The sequence below is a fragment of the Mytilus galloprovincialis genome, chromosome 8 (genome assembly GCF_965363235.1).
Source record: "Mytilus galloprovincialis chromosome 8, xbMytGall1.hap1.1, whole genome shotgun sequence".
Taxonomy (NCBI): domain Eukaryota; kingdom Metazoa; phylum Mollusca; class Bivalvia; order Mytilida; family Mytilidae; genus Mytilus; species Mytilus galloprovincialis.
Window position 1 is genome coordinate 3,121,528 of NC_134845.1, and position 27,519 is coordinate 3,149,046.

The window sequence follows — 27,519 nt, forward strand, 5'->3', positions numbered from 1 at the left end:
CAAATTTAAGGTAGTATTTATTTATATTTGAAATATTTTTAATCAAGAACTATATCATTAACTCATTAATTATCAACTCATCATTTGTACTTGAATGAAAACATGGAAACATATAAATAAATATTTATGTATAATGAATCCATTAGTTCTCATTGGCTTACCTTCATAAGCACTACTCACATACACACAGTTTGTTCAACTTTGTAAGGCAAAGTTCAAGCCAATGAGAGAATGGCTTCTGATTGAAATAAATACTTAAACAATATACAACTTTAAAAGATGTGCAAGTTGCCATCGAAACTTTATTATGACTTATGGGCTCTTGAAATTGATAAACAATAGTTTTTGTAATAACAATCATTTTAAGACTAACATGTTTCAAGTTGAAACTAGAAAACATTGATATTCAGAAAGTATGATAATTGTATCCTTCTTTTAACTATAATGTATACTAGCATAACAAACAAATAAATCTTTGGATCCATAACAAAGGTTTAAGATAGTCTTGATTTCTTTTCACAATTTGTTTAAGCATTTCAAATAGTCAGCCACCAAGTTAACATTTCTGTTAGGTTTAAATGGTACATTTACATTGCACAAGTCCCTATATACAAATAAATAAAAACGTATCCAGACCACAGGCAAAATATGTCAGCCATAAGTCACTTGATTAATTTGTGACAAACATATTGTCCATAAAATAAATTAGATTAAACATTAGCAAAAAATGTTTTATTTTAATATCTGCTTTGTAAAGAATACTCAGGTCTTGTTAAATAATTAGATGATTCAGTATGATTTGGGTTGTGCAAAAATGAGGAAAAAATATCAAATCAGGATCTGAGTTATCTCCCCTTCTTTATGCAATACACTTTTGATTTAAAAAAATATAATAAAAGGGGAATACATCAAATGTGTTAGCAAAACAATTGTATGTAAAGAGAAATGGATACTGAAATAATTCTCATTCATTGTTTTAAATTCTGAAAAATACTACTATTTTGTTGTTAGTCTGTTCCAAAATCATGCCACAGCCTGGAACTTGTATAGATGTGAACTTAATAATCATACATTTATTGTAAAAGGTCTAACGAAATAGGTTGTTACTCTATTTTTGACTAATACTCACAAAAGTTATTAAAATACACAAAATAATCAATAAAATATTTAAAAGTTTACCTAAATCTAGTCTAATACAATAATTGTAACACATACATACTTTCAAATATTTTCATACAAAGACAGCTTATTGTCATTGCCCTCAATCTATAGTATAAAATAGTCAATTTCCCTCTAGTCAAATTTAAATTGTTACTTCAGATAAATCCATACAATTCACTCTTGCATGTAAAATGATATCATGTTTTAAACTTTATACGAGTCAATATGCTCTGATTTCTTCAGAACAAAAACATGATGTACACATGTAAATAAATATAGATTCATAATTTTTTTTTCAGATATCAAGTGATCCCGCTTTATTGAGATAATATTTAAGCTTATGAAGTCGGTATCAAAAAATAAAATACCATTATTCACTTTACCAACAATTTGTCATAACTTTATTGATCTTTTTGGTATCAAATATGAAATTAAATAAGATGTTAGTAAAACAATTTTTTTTTTTCCCCTTTCAACAGAAATAGTCAATGATTTGATACAATGCATTCAATCCAAACACACAGCAGTTCTCATGTTTTTTTGACAGTAAATATAATGTTTAATCACATCAGCTATACATTAACAGGTTGAGATATTCTGGGTATTGGTCTTGGACTTGGTTGATCTAATCCACGCCCTCTCAGATTCTTCTGATCTAATTCCTTTTGTAGCTCCTCTACCTTTTTGGTCAGCTGTTGCTTCAGAATTAGTAACTCTCTATTCCGCAGATGGATAGGTTCCTGAAAAATAAAAGAATTCATACAGCCAAAAAAAATCAATAATTACAATTAACAAAAAGTCATAGAACAAGACTACAAGATATGTACAGTGTAACCTGTCTAATCTGAGTATTCCAACATCCTATTTTACTGACACATTTTCATTGTCCCAAATATACCTATACTTGCAGAAAAAATCTGAGTACTTTTCATTGATAAATGTAAAATTTATTAAGAAACAAAAGTTCCAACTCCCTGAGGCAAAGTCGAACTAAATTCAGCTCCCTTTTGGTCAAATAGCTCCCCCTGTATTCAAGTATTTCATTTTTCCTCTGTTCAGTGTTAATTTAATTTTCCCTACCTGTGGCCTCATTCTGGGATTCCACCTGCAGTAGTATGCTGTCCACAGCTCTAACCTCCTCATACTAGCTACAGGGAACAGTACATGTTTGTGGAGATAAGAGGCATACAATGGGTTGGTAAACTCTTCAAGCTGACAGTTTACAAATGACCATAATGACACGGTTTTCTCTTTCAGTTTCTGTAATATTTAGGCAAAATAATATTGAGTAAACAGTTTTTATTTAAAGTCTTTAACTTTCTGTGGAAACTAAATGGAAATCATAGGTAACAACTTTGTAAATAGGATGATCATTTGCAGAAAGATTTTGTATTTCATGAACTGATATAAAACGTTTTCTGCTAGTGTATTTTTGGTCTACTTAGACTTCTTAAAATTGAGAATGGAAATGGGGAATGTGTCAAAGAGACAACAACCCGACCAAAGAAAAGACAACAGCAGAAGGTCACCAATAGGGCTTCAATGCAGTGAGAAATTCCTGCAACTGGAGGTGTCCTTCAGCTGGCCCCTAAACAAATATATACTGGTTCAGAGATAATGAACGCCATATTAATTTCCAAATTACACAAAAAACTAAAATTAAAATAATACAAGACTAACAAAGGCCAGAGGCTACTGACTTGGGACATGCGCAAAAATGTGGCGGGGTTAAACATGTTTATGAGATATCAACCCTCCGCCTATACCTCTAGGCAATGTAGAAAAGTAAACGCATAACAATACGCACATTAAAATTCAGTTCAAGAGAAGTCTGAGTCTGATGTCCATTTCTGGTTCTCTCTGATGAATTGAATTGAGACGATTCAAAGCATTTTCAAGCTTGTTAGACACTTGTCCATTATTGTACAGTGAATTTCAAGTATTCATTTAGATTATCTTGTGTAGATTCAGTTATTTTCTTGGGTATCAATTATAAGGATTGAAGTAAAAAAAAGTGTTGGAAATGACCACTGACAAAGGTAATATCTGATTTGAGTAGATGTGACTGATTACAAATGATTTTAACTGAACATTAGGGAAAGTTTTATTGCATACAAATGGTCTAACTATACCTCTGTCATCCTGGCCTGTTCGCAGTTACATAGAAAGGTCCCAAACAAACAGCTGTATAAATGGTCCAATATGGTGATCAACATGTGCTCATTAAACTCAAAGGCATTGGGAAACTGAAATATAATAAAGTAAAATTGAAAAATACAATTTATCAACAGTAAAACACAAATATGTAGACTATCCACACACACTATATTGGAATACCTTAGCCTGTATTTTGTGGCATTTTATTTGTCTATCATCTGCAAGAAGGAAAATATTATTATCTAACAACTGTCACAGTGTGATTGATTGATTGGTGTTAAACACCACTTTCAACATTATTGTGCTATTTCATGTCAGATTTTTATTGTTTATTGGTGGAAGAAGTCAGACTTTTTTTCCAGTATTAATGCTTTCTGTCATGGTCTGTGTTTTTATATTGTTTCTCTAATTCTATGGAAATCTATCCCTTTCCGAACCCATTGTATAAAATAATTTAATCAACGTGTGGTTGCCGATGATCTTAAAAGATCATTGGATGATTTTAAGGGTCATGACCTTTTTAGCTAACTGGATGAATCAACAGGTGTTAATGAAATTGACAACTTCGAGCAATGTGAAAGGCACTCGAAGGGGATTTTCAGTTAACAAAAAAAGAAAATGTATCTTTTAATCATTAGAGAAACAGATTCTTACATAGTTACTCGTGAATTATCGTATTTATCAAATCTCAATAGTTAAATTAAAAAATTTGAAGTCCTTGCCAAGGTTTGGACTTTAAAATTGATGATTTAACTATCTCGATTGGATAAATCAGATAATACACTCGTATCAATGTACGAATCTATATTTAACTCAAGAAATGGTGTTCAATAAACTTTTGACACAGAGATATATCTCGCCTCTCTGTTTGTGGTAAAATAAAAATCTAAACTGGGTCCCATGTTTATTTAAATGGAACAGTCCCTGCCAAACAAAATCAAATAAGGTTGGATAAGTAGTAGACTGACACATTTTTATTAAGGGGTCAGCTGAGGTCAACCTCTGAGTGCAGGGTCTTCTCGCTGCGTTGAAGATCCATTGGTGGCCTTCCACTGTTGTCTGCTCTTTGGTCAGGTTGTTGTCTCTTTGACATATTCCCAATTACCTTTCTCAATGTTATACTCAATATACTCAATGACTGAAGATATTTAATCTACAGAAATAATTTTACATAATACCTTTTTTCAATCAATAGTTTTCGTTTGTTTTAGTTTTTTTACCTGTTTAGTCATCTGCCATACACAGTCTATAAACTGTAGGAACACTGGAGATCTGTCAGCATCTGAGTGTTTATCTTCACCATGACCATATCTCTGATAAAATTAAACAAATATATATAAATTCAGTCAGAAGTTGTCTCCCATAGGCCTAGGTCTATGAAATTATCAAAACCTATTTTCTCCAGGTCACATTTGCTTCCATGATGACTTAAAGCTTTGTCAATGAAATTGTTTATATTTATGTTACTTTGTTTAAATATGTCTACATGATTTTGTTTAAATGTACTTTCATCCTTTTGAGCACCATGATTGGTTAATTAAATATCTAGTATATAAAAGTAGGAAGATGTGCTAAGATTGTCAACCACAGCTTTTTCTAGGTTAATGTTTTGTTTACAGTAAAGTTATGATTATTTCCTTCTCTTTATATTGAAATGTTCTAAAATTAACCCATAGGCATTTTTCTTATTATTGATTTTATTGCATTTTACCTCAATGTACCTCTCTATAATGTGTGCTGATTTGTTTTTAGCTCAGTCCTGGCTGTTTTGATACTGGTTGTCAAATATTAAATGTTGTTTTTATTTGTAATTTGTAAACCTAGTTTGTGTATTATACTACATGAATTATACAGTAACCAACCTGTGCAAATTTATGACCAAAACTCAACCATTCTTTTTCTATAAGAACTTCAAATCCTCTAATTGTTCTGTAGTAAGGATCCAACATCAACATGGCTAAACAAGTCAACTGAAAAAGTTATTAGCATAAATACAACTGAAACATGGCAAAAATATAACAAATTTATTACATGTACAGATCTTAACATAGTTATGAGAGTCTTTAACTACACCATACACATGTATCTGTAAGAAGAAAGTAGATTAACTTGTCTTATAATTATCTTTTAAAACTGTTCAAATATGTGTCAGTTTATCAAATTTTTAAACAAGTTTACTTGCTTATAAAGATTTTTCTCTGTGCCTTAGAATTTATTGTATAAATACATACACAAATTTCTATTCTTTTTACTGAATTTGACATATGTGAAGTCAAGATCTGATGGGTGTGTTTAACAAAATTGATGGTCTATAAAGACCTCACTCAATCTGTAGTCTTTACTTTTCTCAATTTTATATAACTGGTTTAAGGTTGTACCTAACGCTACAGGAAGATAACTCTGTAAAATCATCAGAACGTTTTAATTACATTCTGTTGTATTAAAAGGAAATATTATGCTTCTCAATGGTCAAAATTAGTGTTTGTGCTATAATATATCCAACAATTTTTTTTCCGAAAATGTTTATGGTTTAATTTTTGAAATTTTTAGTCAAAGGGTCAAAGTAAATATTTTGTAAAATTTTATGAAAATTAAATGAGCCAAATTGATTTTAGTCAAAGTGTTAGGTACCACCTCAAACATATTTGATATAGTTCTACCTGAGCTGTTCTGTCCCATCCATCACTACAATGAACTAATACTGATGTCTTCTGACATTCAACCTTATCTGCAACTCTCAAAGCACCTGCTAGTATTTGCTGAAAACATATAACAGTAATGATTACAATATTATCACTTAAAGGATTTCCAATGTGTAATTTATAAATTCAAGATATATTTTTAATTGCTGAATAGTTATAGAGTTCTATATAAGCTTGATTTCATTGTATTGCTTAGGCAGACAAATATCATCATAAGTTTACATCATCTTTCTTATTCAATTAATGAAATTGATCTATGGAAATATTAAATCACTTTTAGCAGCCAGTTTGGTCCAATATTTTTCAAATACGCTAAGAAACATCTTAACTTGCAAGTGAATAATTTGACCTCGTTGAATCCATATCCATGTGACCTTCAATTTAACCCCTTAGCTAGAGATGGGTTATGCATGAACTAGGCGTGTTCAGCTATTAAAAGGAGATCAATACAAGATTTACCATGTTTTATTAAAGTTCATACTTTTATATGGTCAAGCCAATGTGTTGATTCTATGTTAGATAACCAATGGGCGTCATCTATTGTTGGAAATACAACATCACGCAACTTTCTCAAACTGAAATGAAAAAAGATAAGTAAAGCCTAAGTCATTGCAATGGTCATGACAATTGTCATTAATAACTTGGTCATCTAATTGGATGCTCTTCCTGAATATTTAGTAACTTATAAGATAACAGGGATACAGAAGTCATGTTGGAATGCTGTAAATCCAGTTATTTGTTGAAGATTTTAATGCAACAAGGTTTGTAACATTCCTTTTGATTAGATAATGTCACACAAATTTTCATGGTATCAATTAACAATTGATGCTATGGAACATACGTGCAAGCGCAGACCATATATATATATATATGACAAATTTTAAATACATGTTTAAATGTTGTTTTCTGTCAGTTTCATTAGAATGGAGATAATAATATTGTATTCTAAGCTGAGACTGCATCAATTGGTGATTTGATGGTCACAAATACCCGTTTACTGTCCATGCTAACCCATTTCCAGTAAACTTAATTTGCGACCATCAAATCACCAATTTATGCCGTCAAAGCTTAAAATACAATACAGTTATCTCTTATTTCTTAGTAAGCAAAATACAACACTTGCTGCAGGTAAATATTGAAGGACACAAGTAAGAATCAATGACTGACAAATCAAAAAATCAGAATGTGAATATATATGTTCAAACTCTTTTAGGTCATTTTTTAGTAGCAATAAACAAAAAAACTATGTTAATTGGACATGCTTTGATACTATATATGCCCTTGAATTTTTACTAGATAACATTTTTGTTCGCTTTGGGGATTCCGTATATCGTCAGATTATCGGAATTCCAATGGGGACTAACTGTGCACCACTTATTGCGGACCTGTTTTTGTATTGTTATGAGTTACAATTTATGACAAAAATAAGCAAAGACCCATCGAAACAACATCTGATAAACAAATTTAATAATACTTTTAGATATTTGGATGATATTTTGGCTCTCAATAATGACGACTTCAGTATGTATATTAATGAAATTTATCCTGTTGAACTTACTTTAAATAAAGCTAATACTAACAATGACCACTGCCCTTTTCTCGATCTTGATATCTATATCACTAATGGAAAGCTGAATACTAAAATTTATGATAAAAGGGATGATTTTTCATTTCCTATCGTTAATTATCCGTTTTTAGATGGTGACGTTCCCTTGTCACCATCTTACGGTGTTTATATATCTCAACTTGTACGATTCGCTCGTGTATGTAACAATGTTTTAGATTTTAACGAGAGAAATTTATGTATTACTGAAAAATTATTACACCAGGGTTTTCGATATCACAAACTAGTCAAAACATTTACTAAATTTTATCATCGGTATAAAGACATTATTCGTAAATATAGCTCAACATGCAGACTTTTAATACGTTCAGGTATTTCACATCCAATTTTTTATGGTAATATTCTTTATAAAGCACAAAGGTGTCAGTATTCACCTCAGAAACTTACAAAACCTTTGAATAGACTTATTAAGAAGGGATATAATTACGATACTGTTGTCAAGTCATTAAAGATTGCATATTTTGGCGTTAATATTGAGTCATTGATAAGGTCTTTGCATCGGAACTAAACACATTTATTCTAAAAACAGTTGTTGGCATGACACGGGTTATGTTCTTCTCATATATGTTATGATGGTATGATACTAAACCCCTAACGGGAAGGATTGTGCCTGATGTTCATATGATGAAATCATAATCTTTCAGTCAGTTTAGTTGAAGTCTGGAGCTGGCATGTCAGTTAACTGCTAGTAGTCTGTTGTTATTTATGTATTATTGTCATTTTGTTTATTTTCTTTGGTTACATCTTCTGACATCAGACTCGGATTTCTCTTGAACTGAATTTTAATGTGCGTATTGTTATGCGTTTACTTTACTACATTGGTTAGAAGTATAGGGGGAGGGTTGAGATCTCACAAACATGTTTAACCCCGCCGCATTTTTGCGCCTGTCCCGAGTCAGGAGCCTCTGGCCTTTGTTAGTCTTGTATTATTTTAATTTTAGTTTCTTGTGTACAATTTGGAAATTAGTATGGCGTTCATTATCACTGGACTAGTATATATTTGTTTAGGGGCCAGCTGAAGGACGCCTCCGGGTGCGGGAATTTCTTGCTACATTGAAGACCTGTTGGTGACCCTCTGCTGTTGTTTTTTATTTGGGTGGGTTGTTGTCTCTTTGACACATTCCCCATTTCCATTCTCAATTTTAAATCAAAGCAATTACTGGTAGAAAACGGGAAAACAGGTTAAATGCATGTAATAACAAGAATGTGTCCACAGTACACGGATGCCCCACTCGCACTATCATTTTCTATGTTTAGTGGACCGTGAAATTGGAATAAATTCTCTAATTTGGCATTAAAATTAAAATGATCTTATCAAAGGGAACATGTATACTAAGTTTCAAGTTGATTGGACTTCTACTTTATCAAAAACTACCTTGACCAAAAACTTTAACCTGAAATTTGCTTTATCATTTTCTATGTTCAGTGAACCGTAAAATTGGGGTCAAAACTCTAATTTGGCATTTAAATTAGAAAGATCATATCATAGGGCGCATGTATACTAAGTTTCAAGTTCATTGGACTTCAACTTCATCAAAAACTACCTTGACCAAAAACTTTAACCTGAAGCGGGACAGACGGACGAACAGACGGACGCACGGACGGACGAACGGACGCACAGACCAGAAAACATAATGCCCCTCTACTATCGTAGGTGGGGCATAAAAATTAACTAAATAGAGGTAGGATAAATCAAAAGTCTTTTTTAGAAACAAAATAATTCCAATGAATAACATAAAGCTTACCTGTCTTTCATTACATGTATGTTGTGTATATCTAAAAATAGAATTTCTGCATTCTGATAAGATTCTTCTCTCTCGTAGCCACCACCTTTAGCCTGAAAATATATCATTTTTTAAATCTCCAATCAACGAATCAAGTTATTAAAAAAACAAATAAGGCTTAAGCTGTATCTACTTTATGCATGTTTAACATGTAGACATACTTTCATCAGTATTTCAAGTTCTTTTTATTAAGCTTATTGTAGAATTTTCATAATGACCTTGATATGTCTGACATTGAGTACAGGTACTAGCAACATTTATATCTATTCATTTGATGTTGATGGGGGTTTTTCAAACTTTTCAATTGTTAATGTAGCTGTTTGATCTGTTTCATCACTTATAAATTAACCATTTTATATAAAAACTATTTTCATGACTGTCATTATTTTTACGGATAACAATTACCATGGTAACAGTTAGACTGAGCACTTTACTACATAAAACTTAAGGTTTAGTACAGTTGTTGTTTCTTGGGTACTATTATTTGCCTGTTTGTATTTTTCATTTTTAGCCATGACGTTGTCAGTTTATTTTCGATTTATGAGATTGACTGTACCCTCTGGTATCTTTTGCCCCTCTTCGGCTCTAATGAATTCTGCCGTAAATTGTGATTAAAATTTCTGATGACTACAATTATTGATCCTATTTTTTTTTACTCTGAGTACCACAGAAAAATTTATTGTTTTTTTCTTAGTCCATTAAGAGTTAAACAAATAACCTCAAGCCGGATAGGATATATTTAACGTACCATATTAGCGAGTGCATTTACACTTGGTCTTGCATCCATGATATATAACTTATGTGACTGTGCATTAGCGTCCATTATCATCTGTATATAGGCCTCATCATCTTTGTTCCTTCTGTTAGCAACACCAACCAGAGGCTGACTTGATCTGGTTATTGTAGCTTGACTTTCTGGGTGGATCCAAGATAAAACCTATTAATAAAGATCACAGAAAATGAAGTCACAATAATAATTTTAAACAAGAATGTGTCCATAGTACATGGATGCCCCACCCGCACTATCATTTTCTATGTTCAGTGGACCTAGAATTCAAATTAGAAAGATCATATCATAGGGAACATGTGTACTAAGTTTCAAGTTGATTGGACTTCAACTTCATCAAAAAACTTTAACCTGAAGTAAGACAGACGGACGAACAAACAGAAGGACGAATGAAAGCACAGACCAGAAAACATAATGCCCATAAATGGAGCATAATAAATAGGGCAAAAAATAAGCTTGGTATATATATTAAGTTTAAGAACATAAATACTTTGAAATAGATTTGTATGGCCCTGCAACGAAGTTGTCGGTACCATAGAGTTTTACCCTTGTCCGTCATTCTGTCATTTCCGTCATTCCGCAACAAACCATTATACAGAGTTTTTTTCTAAACGCCTTCAGGTATTGGGCTGATTTTTGGTATGTGATTTAACCATGATGAGTTACAGATCAAGTTCAAGTTTTGTTCCGCTCGGCTAATTTTTGCTGGAATAACGGGCTATGGACTTTGATGAATTGTTGAAAATCATAGTTATACAGACTTTTTTTCTAAATGTTTTCAGATATTGGGCTGATTTTTGGTTTGTGAGTTACCCATGATGAGTTACAGATCAAGTTTAAGTCATTCTGCTCCGTTAATTTTTGCCAAAATGAAGGGTTTACAACTGTGAAAATTGTTGAAAATCACAGTTATATGGACTTTTTTTCTATACGCCTCCAGATTTTGAGCTGATTTTTTATATGTGAGACTACCATCATGTTTGTGTCCACATGTGTTATTGAAATTGCAGATTTTTAAACCTTTTGAGACAGGGCCATTCGTGTCGCTTTGACACATCTAGTACTTAAAATACATGCAAAAACATATACTGGTATATGTATTATATTTCTCTATTGAATGGAAATGGTCACACGAAAATTATTTGAAATTGTATGTAGCTAACATCAACTGCTTTGTGTGAGAATATTTCAACATCTCTAAATGCTAGAATACAGGAGTATGTTACATGCAGTTCAATGTTTGTGTTTATTGAATTCAATCATTTTTAAAGATTATAAAAAAAAATGTGGTCCATGACAAATAAAAGTGCTGAAAACTGATTATTTGAAATAATTTTCTAAATACAATAACTCTGCAAAAAATCATTCATCAGATCACGACAAAATTTGAACTTGATCTGTAATTTGGCATGATAAAACAATACACCAAATATCAAATCAATATCTTTAAGCATGAGAAAAAAGTGTTGAAAACTGATTAGCAAGACTGATGGATGGACAGACAGACAGAAGGAGCGCAAACCTAAGTCCTCTTAAACTTTGTCGGTAGGGGACTACCTAGTGTTGTTTGGTGTTGGCTCATTGACCTTTAACCCCACATTTCTTTGATTGATACGTAAATACACACTTACAGGTAACCTTCCTCTGCTTCTGAATGTGGCCACCTGTTTAATGTCATCATCTGTCGCAGCCTGGGGTGTTACAATCTAAAAATAAATAACAAACAACAATGACTATTATCTAATGAACTGTTTATTAATAAACTCATCAAAGATACCAGTTATAATCTTGTCTGCCAGATGTGTGATTCTTCTTCAGTAAACATCAATGGGGCTCCAAGCAAATAAAGTTAAAAAGCCAAATAAAGTTTGAAAAGGATGAGCATTGAGGACCTAAACTACCAAAATGTTTTGCCAAATACAGCTTAGGTAATCTATTGCTAATGTAAAATATAGCCTTATTTGATATTGGCCAGCTGAAGGACGCGTCCGGGTGCGAGAGTTTCTCGCTACATTGAAGACCCATTGGTGGCCTTCGGCTGTTGTCTGCTCTATGGTGAGGTTGTTGTCGCTTTGACACATTCCCCATTTCCATTCTCAATTTGATGTTACACTAGATATGAGGTCAAACCAAATATCTATTAATTTGTATTAACTGATCTCAGCTTAGTATGCAACAGTCAGAACTGATCAGATCATCTTAGTTCAGACCTGTGTTTTTATGACCAATGAGAAAATTGTAAAACCTCTAATTTTCATGTTAGAAATAGGCTTCAATTCTTCTGAATGGTAAAAAGTTCACAATTCTATAAACAATTGAACAAATATCTTACAATACTAGGATATGTTTCACACAATTCATATTTTTCATTTATTCTATTTATCTTCCAACTGTCGTTTGTAAGGCCCTGTAATGAAAAAAAAATGTGGGTATTATCAGTCTATCAACAGTATAGAACAATAAACGTTTACCATAGATCTACAGTGAAAAAAATGTGGGTATTATCAGTCTATCAACAGTATAGAACAATAAACGTTTACCATAGATCTACAGTGAAAAAAATGTGGGTATTATCAGTCTATCAACAGTATAGAACAATAAACGTTTACCATAGATCTACAGTGAAAAAAATGTGGGTATTATCAGTCTATCAACAGTATAGAACAATAAACGTTTACCATAGATCTACAGTGAAAAAAATGTGGGTATTATCAGTCTATCAACAGTATAGAACAATAAACGTTTACCATAGATCTACAGTGAAAAAAATGTGGGTATTATCAGTCTATCAACAGTATAGAACAATAAACGTTTACCATAGATCTACAGTGAAAAAAATGTGGGTATTATCAGTCTATCAACAGTATAGAACAATAAACGTTTACCATAGGTCTACAGTGAAAAAAATGTGGGTATTATCAGTCTATCAACAGTATAGAACAATAAACGTTTACCATAGGTCTACAGTGAAAAAAATGTGGGTATTATCAGTCTATCAACAGTATAGAACAATAAACGTTTACCATAGATCTACAGTGAAAAAAATGTGGGTATTATCAGTCTATCAACAGTATAGAACAATAAACGTTTACCATAGGTCTACAGTGAAAAAAATGTGGGTATTATCAGTCTATCAACAGTATAGAACAATAAACGTTTACCATAGATCTACAGTGAAAAAAATAATATCACTGAATAATCATATTCTCAATAAAGGAAGGATATATGTGATAGAAGCATAATTAAAAAGTCTTATTAATGAAGATGAAAACCAGTCATAAAAAATTTAGTCTGACATTGAAATCAACAAAAATATCCACATTTACAGAACTAATAATTAATTAAACTGGAATACTTGAAAGAGGACTAAAAAATAACTTTATATTTTGAAAGTGAGACCAATAGCTAACGATTTTAGGTGTAAACAGTTATTTTATAAATTCACATCAACTGAAAAGTGGGAACTTTAAAAGTCATCAAGACTTGTCAAGAGTATAGCATAAGTTATTTAAATTCAGAGCTATGTACTCTCTTTAGATTAATGACATGCAATTCAGTATCTTTTCAGACATTTTTTGAATGTTTGGTACACATGCTACAGGTAAATAAGAATCTTAATTGAATGCAATGATATAAAAAGGGTGGGTTAACTAGTACTGCAGTGAATACGTATGAAAATTGACCGAAAGATTGAACAAAACTAAATAATTGATTGTTGAGTATTTTAAAACTACTTAGTTACCTGTCTTTTATACTCTGCTATAGGGTCATATACTTTCCACCCATCATCACCATAATCTTCTTTAAATTCAAAGGCAAATAATGGCTGAAATATATCAAATATAGAACTAAGAAGATGTGATATAATTGACAACTATAGGTCATTGTACGACAAATGTTTACTTCATCATTAAGGTCAATAATGTTTAAGCATTGTAATGCATGGACTATGCTGTTGTAATTGATTAAAAGACATTACAGATGTTTAAGAAAACTGTTTTTGTTTGATTTTTTTTGTATTTGAATCCATCTGATGAGGTTTTTTTAAACTGATTTTTACAGTTTTTTCTAATGTTGTACTGTTAGGCCACTTTTTAGGGGAGGATTGGGTGTCCTTAAACATGTTTAACTCCACCATTCTGTATGTGCCTATCCCGAGTCAGTACCCTGTAATTCAGTGGTTGTCATTTGTTGATGTGCATCATATTTGTATTTGGTTCATTATTTTGTACATAAATTAGGACGTTTGGTTTGAGTTGTTTAACATTTGTTTATTTCGTGGCTTTTTATAGCTAACTATGCTGTATGGTTTTTTCTGATTGTAGAAGGCTGTCATACCACATCTTCTTATTTCTAAGTTTTACCTGTTTGTTTGTAATAGGAAAGGCAAACTGTTGGATCTTCTCAAAAACTTGTCTTCTTGAATGATTTTCTTGTTTGTGTGCAAATCTTAAATTTCTTATGTCCTGTTAAATAAAAGTTGTACATAAACTGTTATCACAGAGATATGTCTCGCCTTTTTGAATGAAATTTTGATTATGCAAATGTTGAAATCAAAATAGCAATACTTTAACATTTTACACAAGTTATGCACATATTCAAAGTCAATGAACCATGACTGAGTTACATGGCTAAACAATCTCCATGTAAATGAGATGTGCCAATGCTAATACAACTGCATACCAAATATTGTAAGTCGTTCTTAAACCTAAATACAAACATTAACTTGTAAACTATGTAAAAAATTCAAAGTCAATGAACCATGAAGAGGGGGTGGGGCTATTTAATCTCCATGGAAACGACTTGCAAATGCCAATAAATTTGCATACCAAATAACGTTGACTTAACATTAGCAGTTCATTTTAAACTGATCTAATCACAAACTAATACATGTAAACTAAGATAAGTTTCAAAGTCATTAGACTGTGACTGAGGGGCGAGGCCAAACATTCTTCATGGAAATGAGATGTTCCATTGCTTATACAACTGAATACCAATTAACATTGGCCTGCCACTAATGGTTCCCCTTGAACTGACCTAATCACAAATTAATACATGATAACTTAGAAAATATTTCAAAGTCAATAGACCATGACTAAGGGGGAGGAGCCAAATTATCTCCATGGAAATGAGATATGCCAATGGTTATACAACTGCATACCAAATATCATTGACCTACCACTTGTGGTTCCCCATAAACTGACCTAATCACAAACTAATACATGTAAAATAAGCAAAAGTTTCAAAGTCAATAGACCATGACTGAGGGGGCAGGGCCAAATAATCTCCATAGAAATGAAATGTGTCAATGCTTATACAACTGCATACCAAATATGATTGACCTACCACTTGTGGTTCACCATAAACTAGACCTAATCACAAACTAATACATTGTTGACGCCATCACCACCGCCGCAGACGCCGGAAACAGCATACCTATGTCTCGCTTTTTGACTCTGTCAAGGTGAGACAATTATATATCACATAAAAAAGTATAAACACTTTTAAAAGTCATGATGGTATGCAGTAATAGTTCAAAAATAAAAAGTAGAAAAAAATGTTTTTATTGAGCTACATGTCAATTCTTATAGCTTATCAATATTTAATATCAATAAGAAATCTGAAAACTTAACTTGAATGAAAAGTAATGTTCTTTCATTGATTCTGACTCAATGTATAAACAATAACATATGAAGGAATTCAAACTCAAGTTCTTAAATGAAAGTAGAAAATGTTCTGTAACTGTAAATTTATTCAATAATTGTGTTAACTGATAAATATAGATATTATTATTTGCTTCTTTATGACAAACCTTGCATATCAGGTCAATTCCATAGGAGTTCTCTCCCCTACTGGTGGCGCCTCCTATCTTCTCAATTTTACTTATCACACCTAGCGGTACATCTAATATAAATAACGATTCCTGAAAAAGTTTAAGACAAAAGTATTAGAATTATTGCAAATATTCAAGGTTACATTAGGGTTTAGATTGTTTTAAAGACCAAACAGCCTATTGTTTATGCGCATCAGCTAACGCAACTTGGTAGTGACATAAAAGCTCTATGACGTTGTTTCTAGCAATGAAAAAACATCAAATTATAACGTCCTATTTTGCGTTTTTCACGGATTCCAAGATGGTGTACGATACGTAGGTACGCTACGTGTCCCAAGAAAAGAGGAACTATTATGCGTCGCGCTACTTTAATATCCTGTGGAAATTTAACACCTGGACACATAAGATACTACACTATATTTAACCTTCGTTCTAATAAAAATAATAAAATATCAATTTGATCTCGACTTTTTGCATTTGCGCCGTTCTGCATTTCACTTTTTTTTATTCTTTCACATGCGTAGATTTTTTCTTTCGTTTGTGCCGATTGTGTACAGGTAAGGTGAAAGTTATTTTTATGCCCGATTTATGTGCATTATGTTTTCTGGTCTGTGCGTCTATTCGTTCGTCCGTCTGTCCCGCTTCAGGTTAAAGTTTTTGGTTACAGTTTTTGGTCAAGGTAGTTGAAGTCCTATCAACTTAGAACTTAGTAAACATGTTCCTTATGCAATGATCCTTCTAATTTTAGTGTCAATTTTTCAAAAATTTTAAAAATTGAGTATTCACAAGGTTAGGCCGATAATCAATTATTCCTTAAAGTTTTGACATACTGGCAACATGTGCATGTAACTGATGTCTGGATGATTCTCGTAAAATAATGTCCGATCTTGTAATGAAGTTAAAATTTATTTATACTGCTTATTTGACAAAATCTTATAGTAAAAATAAAATGATGACAATTTTGTTTGTCATTTGTTTCATTTCAAATTGTCTTAAGGAGAAATGATAGACATCGTCTAATCTCACTGAAACTTACAGCTAATTTCCTAATTTATGTAGATCAACACTTTGGTTTGCCTGCTTGCTTTGTTTGTATATTTTGTATAATTATATTTTGATAACGTCCAATTCAATTAAATAGCATACTAGTATATACAGGTTTACATACCTATATATAAAGATGTCAATCTTAATTACAGAGCTTGAGTAAACATTAATACAAACAAAGCAAGGAAGCCACCCAAAGTTTTACCCTATATGCATTAGGAAATTAGCTGTAAGGCAAAAAATATTAATAAAACTAATACTCAGCGAATGTGAATTAAAATCTAAATTTTTTGGTGTTTAAAACTAAATTGCTGTAAATTTAACTTATGACAAAAACAATTGCTCCCTTTCATTTAGCTACAACTGTGACCGGAAAGATTGAAAACAAATTTCGATTTTCAATGGTGGCAACAACCTTTTCTTTGTTTTAATTTCCAAAATGAGCAATTTAGATTTATTATACTTTATCCTGTTGGAGAAATCTTACTTTGTAGTTTTCAACGGAAAATTATTTCTAAATTAATTTTTGAATCAAAAACTGTTTGTATTTTACATTTACTGTCTCGTTTATTGAAAGCACATGAGGTACATTGTAGTAATAAATTTCATTCATATATTATACGGTACCTTTAATTTTAATTTCCTTATATCTTAGATATTAAAAAAAAAATTCACAAACTTGATGCAATAATTTCTAAACGTTCGTCTTAGACGGGAAAAATAATGGTATAAGGCCATAAAAAAGAATAGGTTTGTTTGCCCAAACGCTACCTACCCAGAATAAAGCTGCCTACTCAAATTCTTTATTGTCCTGATTTGAAGAAGTTTTTTTTTTTAAATATAGGCATGAAGACTAATAAACACCCGATACTTCAATTTCTCTTTTTGAAAAAAGAAAAAGAAAATGCCTACCTACCCACTGTCTCAACCTTTGGGACGGGGTTTGGGCAAACAAAAATATTTTTAATTGTGGCCTAAAGAACTCCGTCCATGCTTTTGTATGTCCGCCTTTCAACGGTACCGAATGAGTTCGTTACGGCAAACTTCTGAAATTGACGCGAAAAAGAAACAAACACATCTAGTCTGGTATAGTCAAATGCTCTGTAAGTTAACCAGTGCCATCTTTCATTTCTTTTTTTTTATTTTCAATAATTTTGCTTATGTGGGACAGAGGACAAAAACAGACTTTCAATACAAAAGCGGCGTGAAAGATTATTTCAAACAATTTTGCATTCCGACGGATTGTGTTTCTGAAGGTTTATATTGTGAGGCAACAACATCGTAAAGATCTGAAACTGATACAATCATGCTTAATCTCTAGTATTACCGAATAATAAAGCCACGTAGGTAAATATAGTTGTTTTGCTTGGAAATTTAAATGTGGGTTTCATTTGCGATTTCTTTTTTCAAATAGTGCGCCAGCAAGGAAAGTTTGTACATGTACTATGACGTCAGATGCAATGTTCTGAAGAAAGACAACTCTTTTCTTCAAAACGAACGAGAAAAAAACATGAAAATTACTCATAACCTTTTTTGAAAGGTCGGTGACATTCACTTTTTTTTGCTTTATTTTGAAGAGTACACATGGCACTTTCCTTCTTTAAATTTTTATGAAGAAATCACTGGTAGATAATTTTTAATACTGGAAACGTTTTTCAGTTTAACGTTTAATTTTTGGCGGGAAAGAAATAAATCATATTTTTATAGATCAAATCAATATGAGACTTAAACTCTTGAACCTGTATTTGAAAGATACAAATCTACTGTTTAACGTGAAACAAGAATTATGCATGTAGGTTTGATATAAAGCATTTTTTTGAGAGTTTATATAACTAGCAAATATTATGTTAATATTCGGGAAAACACGAAAATGAGGTTGCTATAGTGACAAAACTAAGTCGGTGACCCCCAATTTTTTTCATCATATTTTGTTCCTCAAATCATGCTACACCTTCACACAAATTTTGAAGGAAAAATCACTGATAGAAATGAATAGGCTGTTTGGTCTTTAAGTACATTACCTGTCAGATTTTGACAAATAAGTTAACAATACACAATATATCATGCATACATTTGTATATTTACCCAGTTCCATGAGAGTGAACAATTCTATTATATTTTGATACATAATAAATATAAAAATAAGCCGATCGAGTATGATTGCCATAGAGAACAACTATTCACCAAAGATGTAAGGATTAATATATACATTATAGTCCAGCCAGATGTGAAGATATCTAGGAATTGAATTGTGGATTTTATTGGCAATTGAAAGGCAAACAAGGGAGACAAAATCAAGTGTGAGGACCAAGGGGGTGGGGCAGCCTGAAAGGGCTTCTATTTTTGGCTTGCCAGTCTGGGTCAGCATAAAATCTTCAACAATAAAATCAGAGCATTTTAAATATTAAAAGAATGTTATCTTATAATATCAAATGTATGATACAATCAGATATAAACATTTTATTTATACATAAAAGACCTTTTAAGGCAAACTTAATATTTCAAAACTAATCTTACTCTTTCACTGCTTTTAAAGTATAACTTGTAATTGGTGACTGTCAGTGCTCCTTTAATTGGTCCATTGTAGGGACATAAATATGTCACATCCCTTCCTGGAAAAAAAGTATAAAAATACTTTATAAGATAAAAGTTTTTTTTTTTAAATAGAAAGTGTTTTTTTCTGTCAAACATTTTTACACAGCAACCTAACTTTCCAATTTAATAACTATTAATCAGTCATTTTTTATCCATGGGTTGATTATTCAGTCTTTTCAAATATAAGAAAAAAAAAGTTATACATATTTTTATAAGACATTTGAAAACAAGAATGTGTCCCCAGTACACGGATGCCCCATCCGCACTATCATTTTCTATGTTCAGTGGACCGTGAAAATGGGGTTAAATCTCTAATTTGGAATTAAAATTAGAAAGATCATATCATACAGAACATATGTACTAAGTTTCAAGTTGATTAGACTTCAACTTCATCAAAAACTACCTCGACCAAAAACTTTAACCTGAAGCGGGACAGACGGACGAACGAACAGACGGACGGACGAACGAACGGACGCACAGACCAGAAAACATAATGCCCATAAACGGGGCATAAAAAAACAACATCCTTTAATGTTATCTTGAAATAGCAATGAAAAACAGGCATGTTGATTTTGATTTCATAAGGACAAGGATCTAAACAAGGTAATGACTCAGTTGTAACTTATATCCTTGCTCACTAATGACACAACATGCACAAAGCAAAGTTTGACCAGGAACAAAACTACTTAAAGAATTTAAGTATGTGTGATGTATGCACTCAAAATGTCTGTCCCTCAACAGCAATAAAGGCACTGGCCATAAAAACGTTTTATTAGTTGAATAAATTAATGTTGTTTTTGGTTGCAAAAACCTTTTCCAAAAGTTGGGATAATTCAGTTGCATCAAAGTTCTTTTTTTAAATACAAAAAATACACAAGGTAGGTCTTTAAGGACAAAAGAAACCCTTGACCACCTGATTGTGACTAGTCGGGATATTATATAATTGTATATTCTTAGACAGCCAGTTTACCTATTCCTTGGGTAAGCTCTCCTCCCAGTAATGGTGGTTCATCTGACTGTGATAATTTGGCACTGTCTCTTAAAATCTGAAATAAAACATCAGTTTTAACTTTACTTTAATATTGATCAACTAAACTGAATGTAAATTTGCAGCCTTAAAGTACATGTATTAATTTAGAATTTTAGATGTCTACGAAAGTAAAGGGTTAAGGCTAATATGCCTTCAGCTTCTACTCCTTTTTTATCTGTTCTGGATGTAAGAAAAGGTTCGGTAGGCATAAAAGGCAACCTGTTTAGGGTGAGGTACAATTTCATTGTAAATTATAAAATATTTATAGAATTGAATTGATAGGGCTTGATAAGTGATTCTGATGTTGGCCAGATTAGAAAATCATATAAACACAGCAGATTCCAAATCATTTAAAAGTAAATTGTTTTGTTGGAGAGGTTCAACAGTTGGGGCAAAAATGAGAACAATAATCGGGCTTGATACAGCTCTGAATTTGGATTGTTATAAAATATTTGACACATACATGTAATAGGTTTCAACTCTATAGGGTTATTACAGGAAAATAACATAGATTTGTTATTGTAGACTAAAAAATCAAAGAACTGTGCTAACATATGCATGTTACATGTTTCAAAGGGACAATATACATCATTAGTTTAGTTAAAATGTGTAAAAGTTCTATTGTTATTACTTTTTTCTATATGTTTACTTAACTATTTAAGATATAACAGTTCATAGTTTTACACCTATATGTTATTACAGAAAAAATATGCCTGTAATAACTAAAGGGTGTTATCACAGCTTCTCTATATCACTTCAAAGCATTTGCTCAGACATACATCATGCTTAATTACAATGTAGTTTAATTTATTGTAAATATAAGAAATAATAACCAGAGCATGTAATGAGGTTCTGCACAAGTTTCTCAGTAATTCCCAAGTGTCTTGTATAATAAGTTACATCCTTTAATAACTGAGCCTTGTAATCACAGCTAAGTTTATCCCTTAATCAGTTAATAGCCTCGACTCATTGATTTACCATGGTCAATCACAATTATATTAATTTAATTAAAAAATTAGTTATCAAGGCTATGCATTTAGTTTCTGCGCAAAGTCTCAAGAGTTCCCTAGAGCCCACTATAAATTACATAATTTTACAAATAACAAGCATATGTTATTACAGATTTAGAAAATTTAAGGAATAAAAGGTAGACAACTCATGAAAGTATCTGTAATAAAACATGCAAGTTATTTTCTGGAATAACCCTGTAGACTTATAAATATCTCTGACTGCACTATGCCGTTGCATATTGACTACCTTCCCACTCCATCCCACCCCCCCAAAAAAAATATTTATTCCCCTTTTTTTTTGCTTTTGTGCAATACACTATGTTATTGTGTATAGATCCCCTCCCCCCACCAAATAAAGTACAAAGTTGAAGAGCATTGAGATCCAAAATTCCTAAAAGTGTTGCCAAATACAGCTAAGGTAATCTATGCCTGAGGTAGAAAAGCCTTAGTATTTCAAAAAATTCAAAATTTTGTAAACAGTTAATTTATAAATATAACAATATCAATGATAATTCATGTCAGCACAAAAAGTGCTGACTATTGGGCTTGTGATACTCTCAGGGAAATAAATCTCCACCAGCAGTGGCATCGACCCAGTGGTTGTAAATAAACTCATCATAGATACTAGGACTAAATTTTAAATATACGCCAGACGTGCGTTTCATCTACAAAAGACTCATCAGTGACGCTCGAATCCAAAAAAATTTAAAAAAGCCAAATAAAGTACAAAGTTGAAGAACATTGAGATCCAAAATTCCTAAAAGTGTTGCCAAATACAGCTAAGGTAATCTATGCCTGGAATGTCACTGTTCTGCTTGCAGATAATTCTTGAGTTGCTTGTATTTTATGTTGCTTTTGGTTGCTCTGGTCTAGCATGTTTTACTTTAATCTTAAATTGTGGGTTACACTAATGACTGGACCGAATGACAGGACCAAATGAAAAATGGTAATAACTTTTTCATTTTTCAAAGGATTGATCTCAAATTTGAAATATAATAACAATTCTTTATTTGATATACAGATTTAAGAAAAAAAATAAAATCAAAGAGCTGAAGAGCTCTGAGGGAAAAGACGGCCATTGTTTCAATTTTTAGGGGGGTATCTTTTGATAGTCTACATACAAAGAATGAACAAAAGAACAGCTAGAACATATAGAAAGGCTGACAATAATGAAACTAATTGTTGTTTATTGTTATTTCATTTCCTTAGTCAAGAATTCATCATAGAGACAATTTGGACCAATGAGATCTGCACCTTCTAAATCAAAACATTTGATTAAAGTTAGGAGTTAATTATCAAAAATTCAATTGAATTTAACAACTACTACAATATATTTTAGAATTTTAATTATGTACAACTGAAGGGCAGGCTAAGACCTTTCTCATTTTTTTGTGACAGTATTCTCAAGAAAGTGAGGACTGAAAAATCTATTCAGTTTTAATTTTCCATTGATAAAGTTCCCAGTTACAACTCTCATCACAGGAATACATGTACTTATAAAATCAAATATGATTCATATAAGCTGTGTGAAGTTTGTTTCCAGATCCCACATTTTGATATATCTGTAAAATTCATGAATAAATAGCTTTAAACTACAAAAAGCAATATTTAAAAAAAAAAAAAAAGACAAAAAAAAAAAATGACCACTACAATAATTATGTTGGTACGCAAAATTATTTTTTAATCGATGACTACTTATCATATATATACTTAATGTGACATTTTTAGTGTTTAGATACATTAACTTTAATTTTAGTGAGTAATTACTCATCAATTGAGGTGCTCCTTAATTGGAGAAAGATTCTAAAAACATAACTTTACAGAAAGAATGAAAACTGCAGTTGCTCTCCCCAATCTCAATAGGTATAAACTACAAAAAGCAACATTTTATTTTTTTTATTTTTTTTTTAACCATTTCAATAATTATGTTGGTACACAATTTTTTTTTATATAGAAGACTACTTATCATATACTAACTGTCACATTTTAAGTGTTCAGAAACATTTACTTTGATTTTAGTGTATAAGTATTCATCAATTGAGGTGCTCCTGAATTGGAGGAAGATTCTAAAAACAGAACTTTACAGAAACAATGAAAACTGACGTTTCTCTCCCCAATCTCATGTATCCCCATTGACATTGTTTACCGCGAAAGTTGACCTACAAATTATCTGATTATAGCCTCAGATTAAAGCATTGCATGTTGGTGTGTGAATCATCTACACCTCAGCAAACATCATTAGGTTTACATTTAACAAATACGGATTTTTAATTAGTATACAAATACTGTGAATGATTTTTATAATGAATAAAGGATATCCCTGTGTAGTGTGGCATTCCAACAATGACGTCACTAGGTTAGATATATTTAGAATATTTCGTAATACTGATTTTCCGGACTGTAAAAGAAACGTATATAGTGTACGGGAAAGCTCAATATACGATAATTTCACGAGAAACAGAAGGGAAATGTGTAAAAAATGTATTTAAAATCAATCTGTTCTCCTTGTAATCAATTTCAGTATGACATTTTGAGGGGTTTCCAAACTATCAAAACAAAATGATTGACGTGAGGGAATGATACTCTGGCCAACCCCATTAGGGAATTGACGGCTTGAAGCCGTCTTTCCCCAAAAAATTGTAAGAAACTTTAGAAAACGTGACATGACCAACTCTGATAATGTCAGGACCAACATCGACAATGACAGGACCAAATAAAAATGCTAATAACTTTTTTATTTTTAAAGACATTATCTCAGATTTAAAATATAAAATGACAGGTCATATTTTGAAACCTAAATGTTAAAAAAAATATAGATTTTTTTTCAAAAACTTTCAAAAACGTGACATGACCATCGCTCACTGATAGGACCAACCTCGACAATGGACCAAAATTTTTAGAATATTTCTCTGAAATTTGAAATATGAGTAGATAATACCATTTTATATATGAATATGATAAAAAAGGATAAAAAGCTTGCTGTAAAGTGACCCGTCAGATCAACGTTGTTAATGACAGGACAATCCTCGACAATGACAGGACCAAATAAAAATGCTTTATTATTTGTTAGAATATTCCTCTAAAATTTTAATTTATGACAGTTTTTTAGACCATTTCGCACATCATATAAGGAAAATATAGAATAAAAAGTATTGAAAGCTTATGGTTATGTGACCTGACCAACATCGGCTATTATCTGGAAGATGAAAAATCATAATTTCTTTCTTATTTCACTGAAATTGCTCAATTCTGATCCATAATTAGTAAGATATTTCTTAAAAATTTAGGAAAATATATTTTATGGTGGTTAAAAATCTTGACCTAGCTGCTAAAAGTATGTTGGCAGACAGAGAGTCATAGGACAAAAAGACATGAATGATCAATATATGTTGCTTATTTTTATTGCATGCTACATGTATGTATGCGAGTTTCAACTTTGTATTACAGGTTGTTTTTAAATGTCAAATTGGATTGTTTTTAAGTTATTTACATGTATATGTTTTAATATTTGGTCAAAAGCTTCTTAGAGCTTGTGTAGGAGCTTGTGTTGTATATTTGTATTTCAATGTAAATTAAATCAAAATAAAGTTTTATTATCTTATCTTATATTATGGGACACACACGATTCCGCCGTTTGCATATCATATAAAATTATTCATTTATAGGGACATAACTGAAGGACAGTAAAAGTCCAAAAATATGTGCTAATGACAAAATTTCAGTGTTATTTGGGGTCATTACAAGTGTTCGTCGGATAATGTCATTTGTGTTACCCTTATTTCAGTATTGTCACGTTTTAAACTGAACTTCAGAAACTTGTAGTGTTATTTTCCCATGTAAATGTAAACATACAAAAAAGTTAAAAGAATGTCTGAGATATATACTTTCATTTCTATCCCAGGTACATTTTCTGACGATGTTGAAGATGAAGAGCACAGGGATTTGGATGGAGAGTCTGATTCTTTTGAGCTATTGCTTGAGGTTTCCTGAGGAAATGATGTGGATCTATCCGAAATTGAGTCGTTGCTTGCTCCATTGGATTTCACTGCCTGTGACCCATTTGTTTCTTTTGGTTTGTTTCCTTCCATTTTTGGAGATTAAGATGTATTTTTGAGGTTGATGTTTTTGTTTCACTTTATTTTCATTTTACCGGAAACAGGAAGTTAAATAAAGAGAGGGCGCTAATAATACTTTATAAACCTCTTTTCAGAAAAATCTAGGGAAAATGTCAAAATCAACTTATAACGAAGGCATCTCAAAGTAACAATCGTCATATTTTTTTAATGGTTTTTTTTCCCTGTATATATCTCAGACATCGCTAGGTACATGTAAGACAAAAAAAAAAAAAAAAACAAACAAAAATCTATTATAAAAAATTAATTCTAATTTTAAAAATTCAGAAAAACCATTATCACAAAATTAATGTTAATAAAATTTCAAGTCATTTATGATTAATTTACAGTAGATATATACAAATGTGATACCAGTGTATATAAAAAGAAAAAGATGAATTTTAAATTACGTGACTTGACTTTTAACCAGCACAGAAACATTGTAAATATATGAAAACGGATTTTTGATATAATATTGACAGTTTTTTCACCTACATTTATTAATGATCCAAACACATGTTTTTAATTTTTGGTTTATTTTGTAGATCCATAATTATTTTGAATAAAGTTCCACCATATTTTTTGTTTTAATCAATATTGAATCATAGAAAAAATGGGTTTGAACTGACATCCAAACAAGGCATGATTCTGCAATGTTCAGACAATATTCCCATCTCTTAAAATCGAATAACTGATCTTTTGTTTTTATTTGTCCAAATATTTAGAAAAGAACAATTTGACAATAGTCCATACTCATCTTCATGGATGCAATGCGGGTATTGTGAGTACTGACGTTAACTAGTCTTAGCTTGAATAGATGGATTTAATTTAGAGGTATTACATTCTATCTGCAGGGGAAGCATACATAAGCCTTTTACACTCCGTTGTTCGTGTACACGGTTGTTTTACTTGTTTGTTTGTCGGGGTTTTATGCGGTTTTTTTTAATCTTCTTGTTTTGGGGGTGTTTTTTTAAGCTGATATATAAAAGTAATAATAACGCGGCTACCAAGTTTAGGAAATATCCTAAAATCTGTCATTTTGGCGTGTGGGAAATAAACGTAACTTTGCTGGTCTATATTTCTTTTGCTTTTCATCATGAAGCTACAAGTTCGTCTGTGGCCGTCTTTTGATTATCACAATCTTTTATTTTCCGTGTAGTCAAATTTGTGAATTTCTGCTTTTTGTTTTAAGTTCTCTAGAGCTGCCATTAAGACATTCTCTTCTTTTTACCTGATATGTTGATGCTTATATTTTTTTATTTGTTTTGATTTTTTTTTTTTCATTTTGAAAATTGGGTGTCTAAAGCAGATATTTTAAAGTCTCTGTAAAATTTTGGCATTTTTTAGAAATCCGTTGCTTTTATTTAAACTGTAAGATGCATGTCATTGACTTCGAAATGTCATTTGGTTACTTGTATTGTTTTATTGCTGTCTCATTTACATAAAAAAAGGGGCAAAAGATACCTGAGAGACATTTAAACTCATAAATCAAATTTATAAAAAAACTGACAACGCCATGGCTAAAAAAGAAAGAAAAAAAAAACAAACAAACATAAAAAAAAAACAATAGAAACATCGAAAAATAAAGATTAAGCAATACGACCCCAACAAAAATTAAAGTGATAGCAGGTGCTCCGGGAGGGTAAGCATATCCTGTTCAACATGTGGCACCCATCG

At 31.5% G+C, this 27,519-nt stretch overlaps 1 protein-coding gene across 1 annotated transcript; it reads right to left on the reverse strand.

Moving 5' to 3' along the window:
- LOC143084879 (phosphatidylinositol-3,5-bisphosphate 3-phosphatase MTMR2-like) lies at positions 1-25,875 on the reverse strand. Its single transcript, XM_076260934.1, has 17 exons — positions 25,615-25,875; positions 20,661-20,736; positions 19,613-19,707; positions 16,028-16,138; positions 14,580-14,681; positions 13,958-14,041; positions 12,548-12,622; positions 11,847-11,921; positions 10,177-10,365; positions 9,390-9,481; positions 6,502-6,595; positions 5,979-6,077; positions 5,181-5,288; positions 4,539-4,631; positions 3,294-3,407; positions 2,242-2,421; positions 1-1,901 (listed from the first exon to the last, which is right to left on the reverse strand). Exons 1-17 carry the CDS (start codon positions 25,816-25,818, stop codon positions 1,734-1,736), a joined length of 1,959 nt encoding a protein of 652 aa, XP_076117049.1. The 5' UTR covers positions 25,819-25,875; the 3' UTR covers positions 1-1,733.
- Between the last annotated feature and the right edge of the window lie 1,644 nt (positions 25,876-27,519).

Bases quoted from the DNA above. Each gene is read 5' to 3' on its own strand.
- LOC143084879 (XM_076260934.1), bottom strand. From the start codon at position 25,818: ATGGAAGGAAACAAACCAAAAGAAACAAATGGGTCACAGGCAGTGAAA. The intron at 16,139-19,612 runs GTAAGATTAGTT...AAACTTTTTCAG, and splicing joins ACTTTAAAAGCAGTGAAAGA to GAATCGTTATTTATATTAGA. The intron at 2,422-3,293 runs GTATAGTTAGAC...TAAATATTACAG, and splicing joins AACAGGCCAGGATGACAGAG to AAACTGAAAGAGAAAACCGT.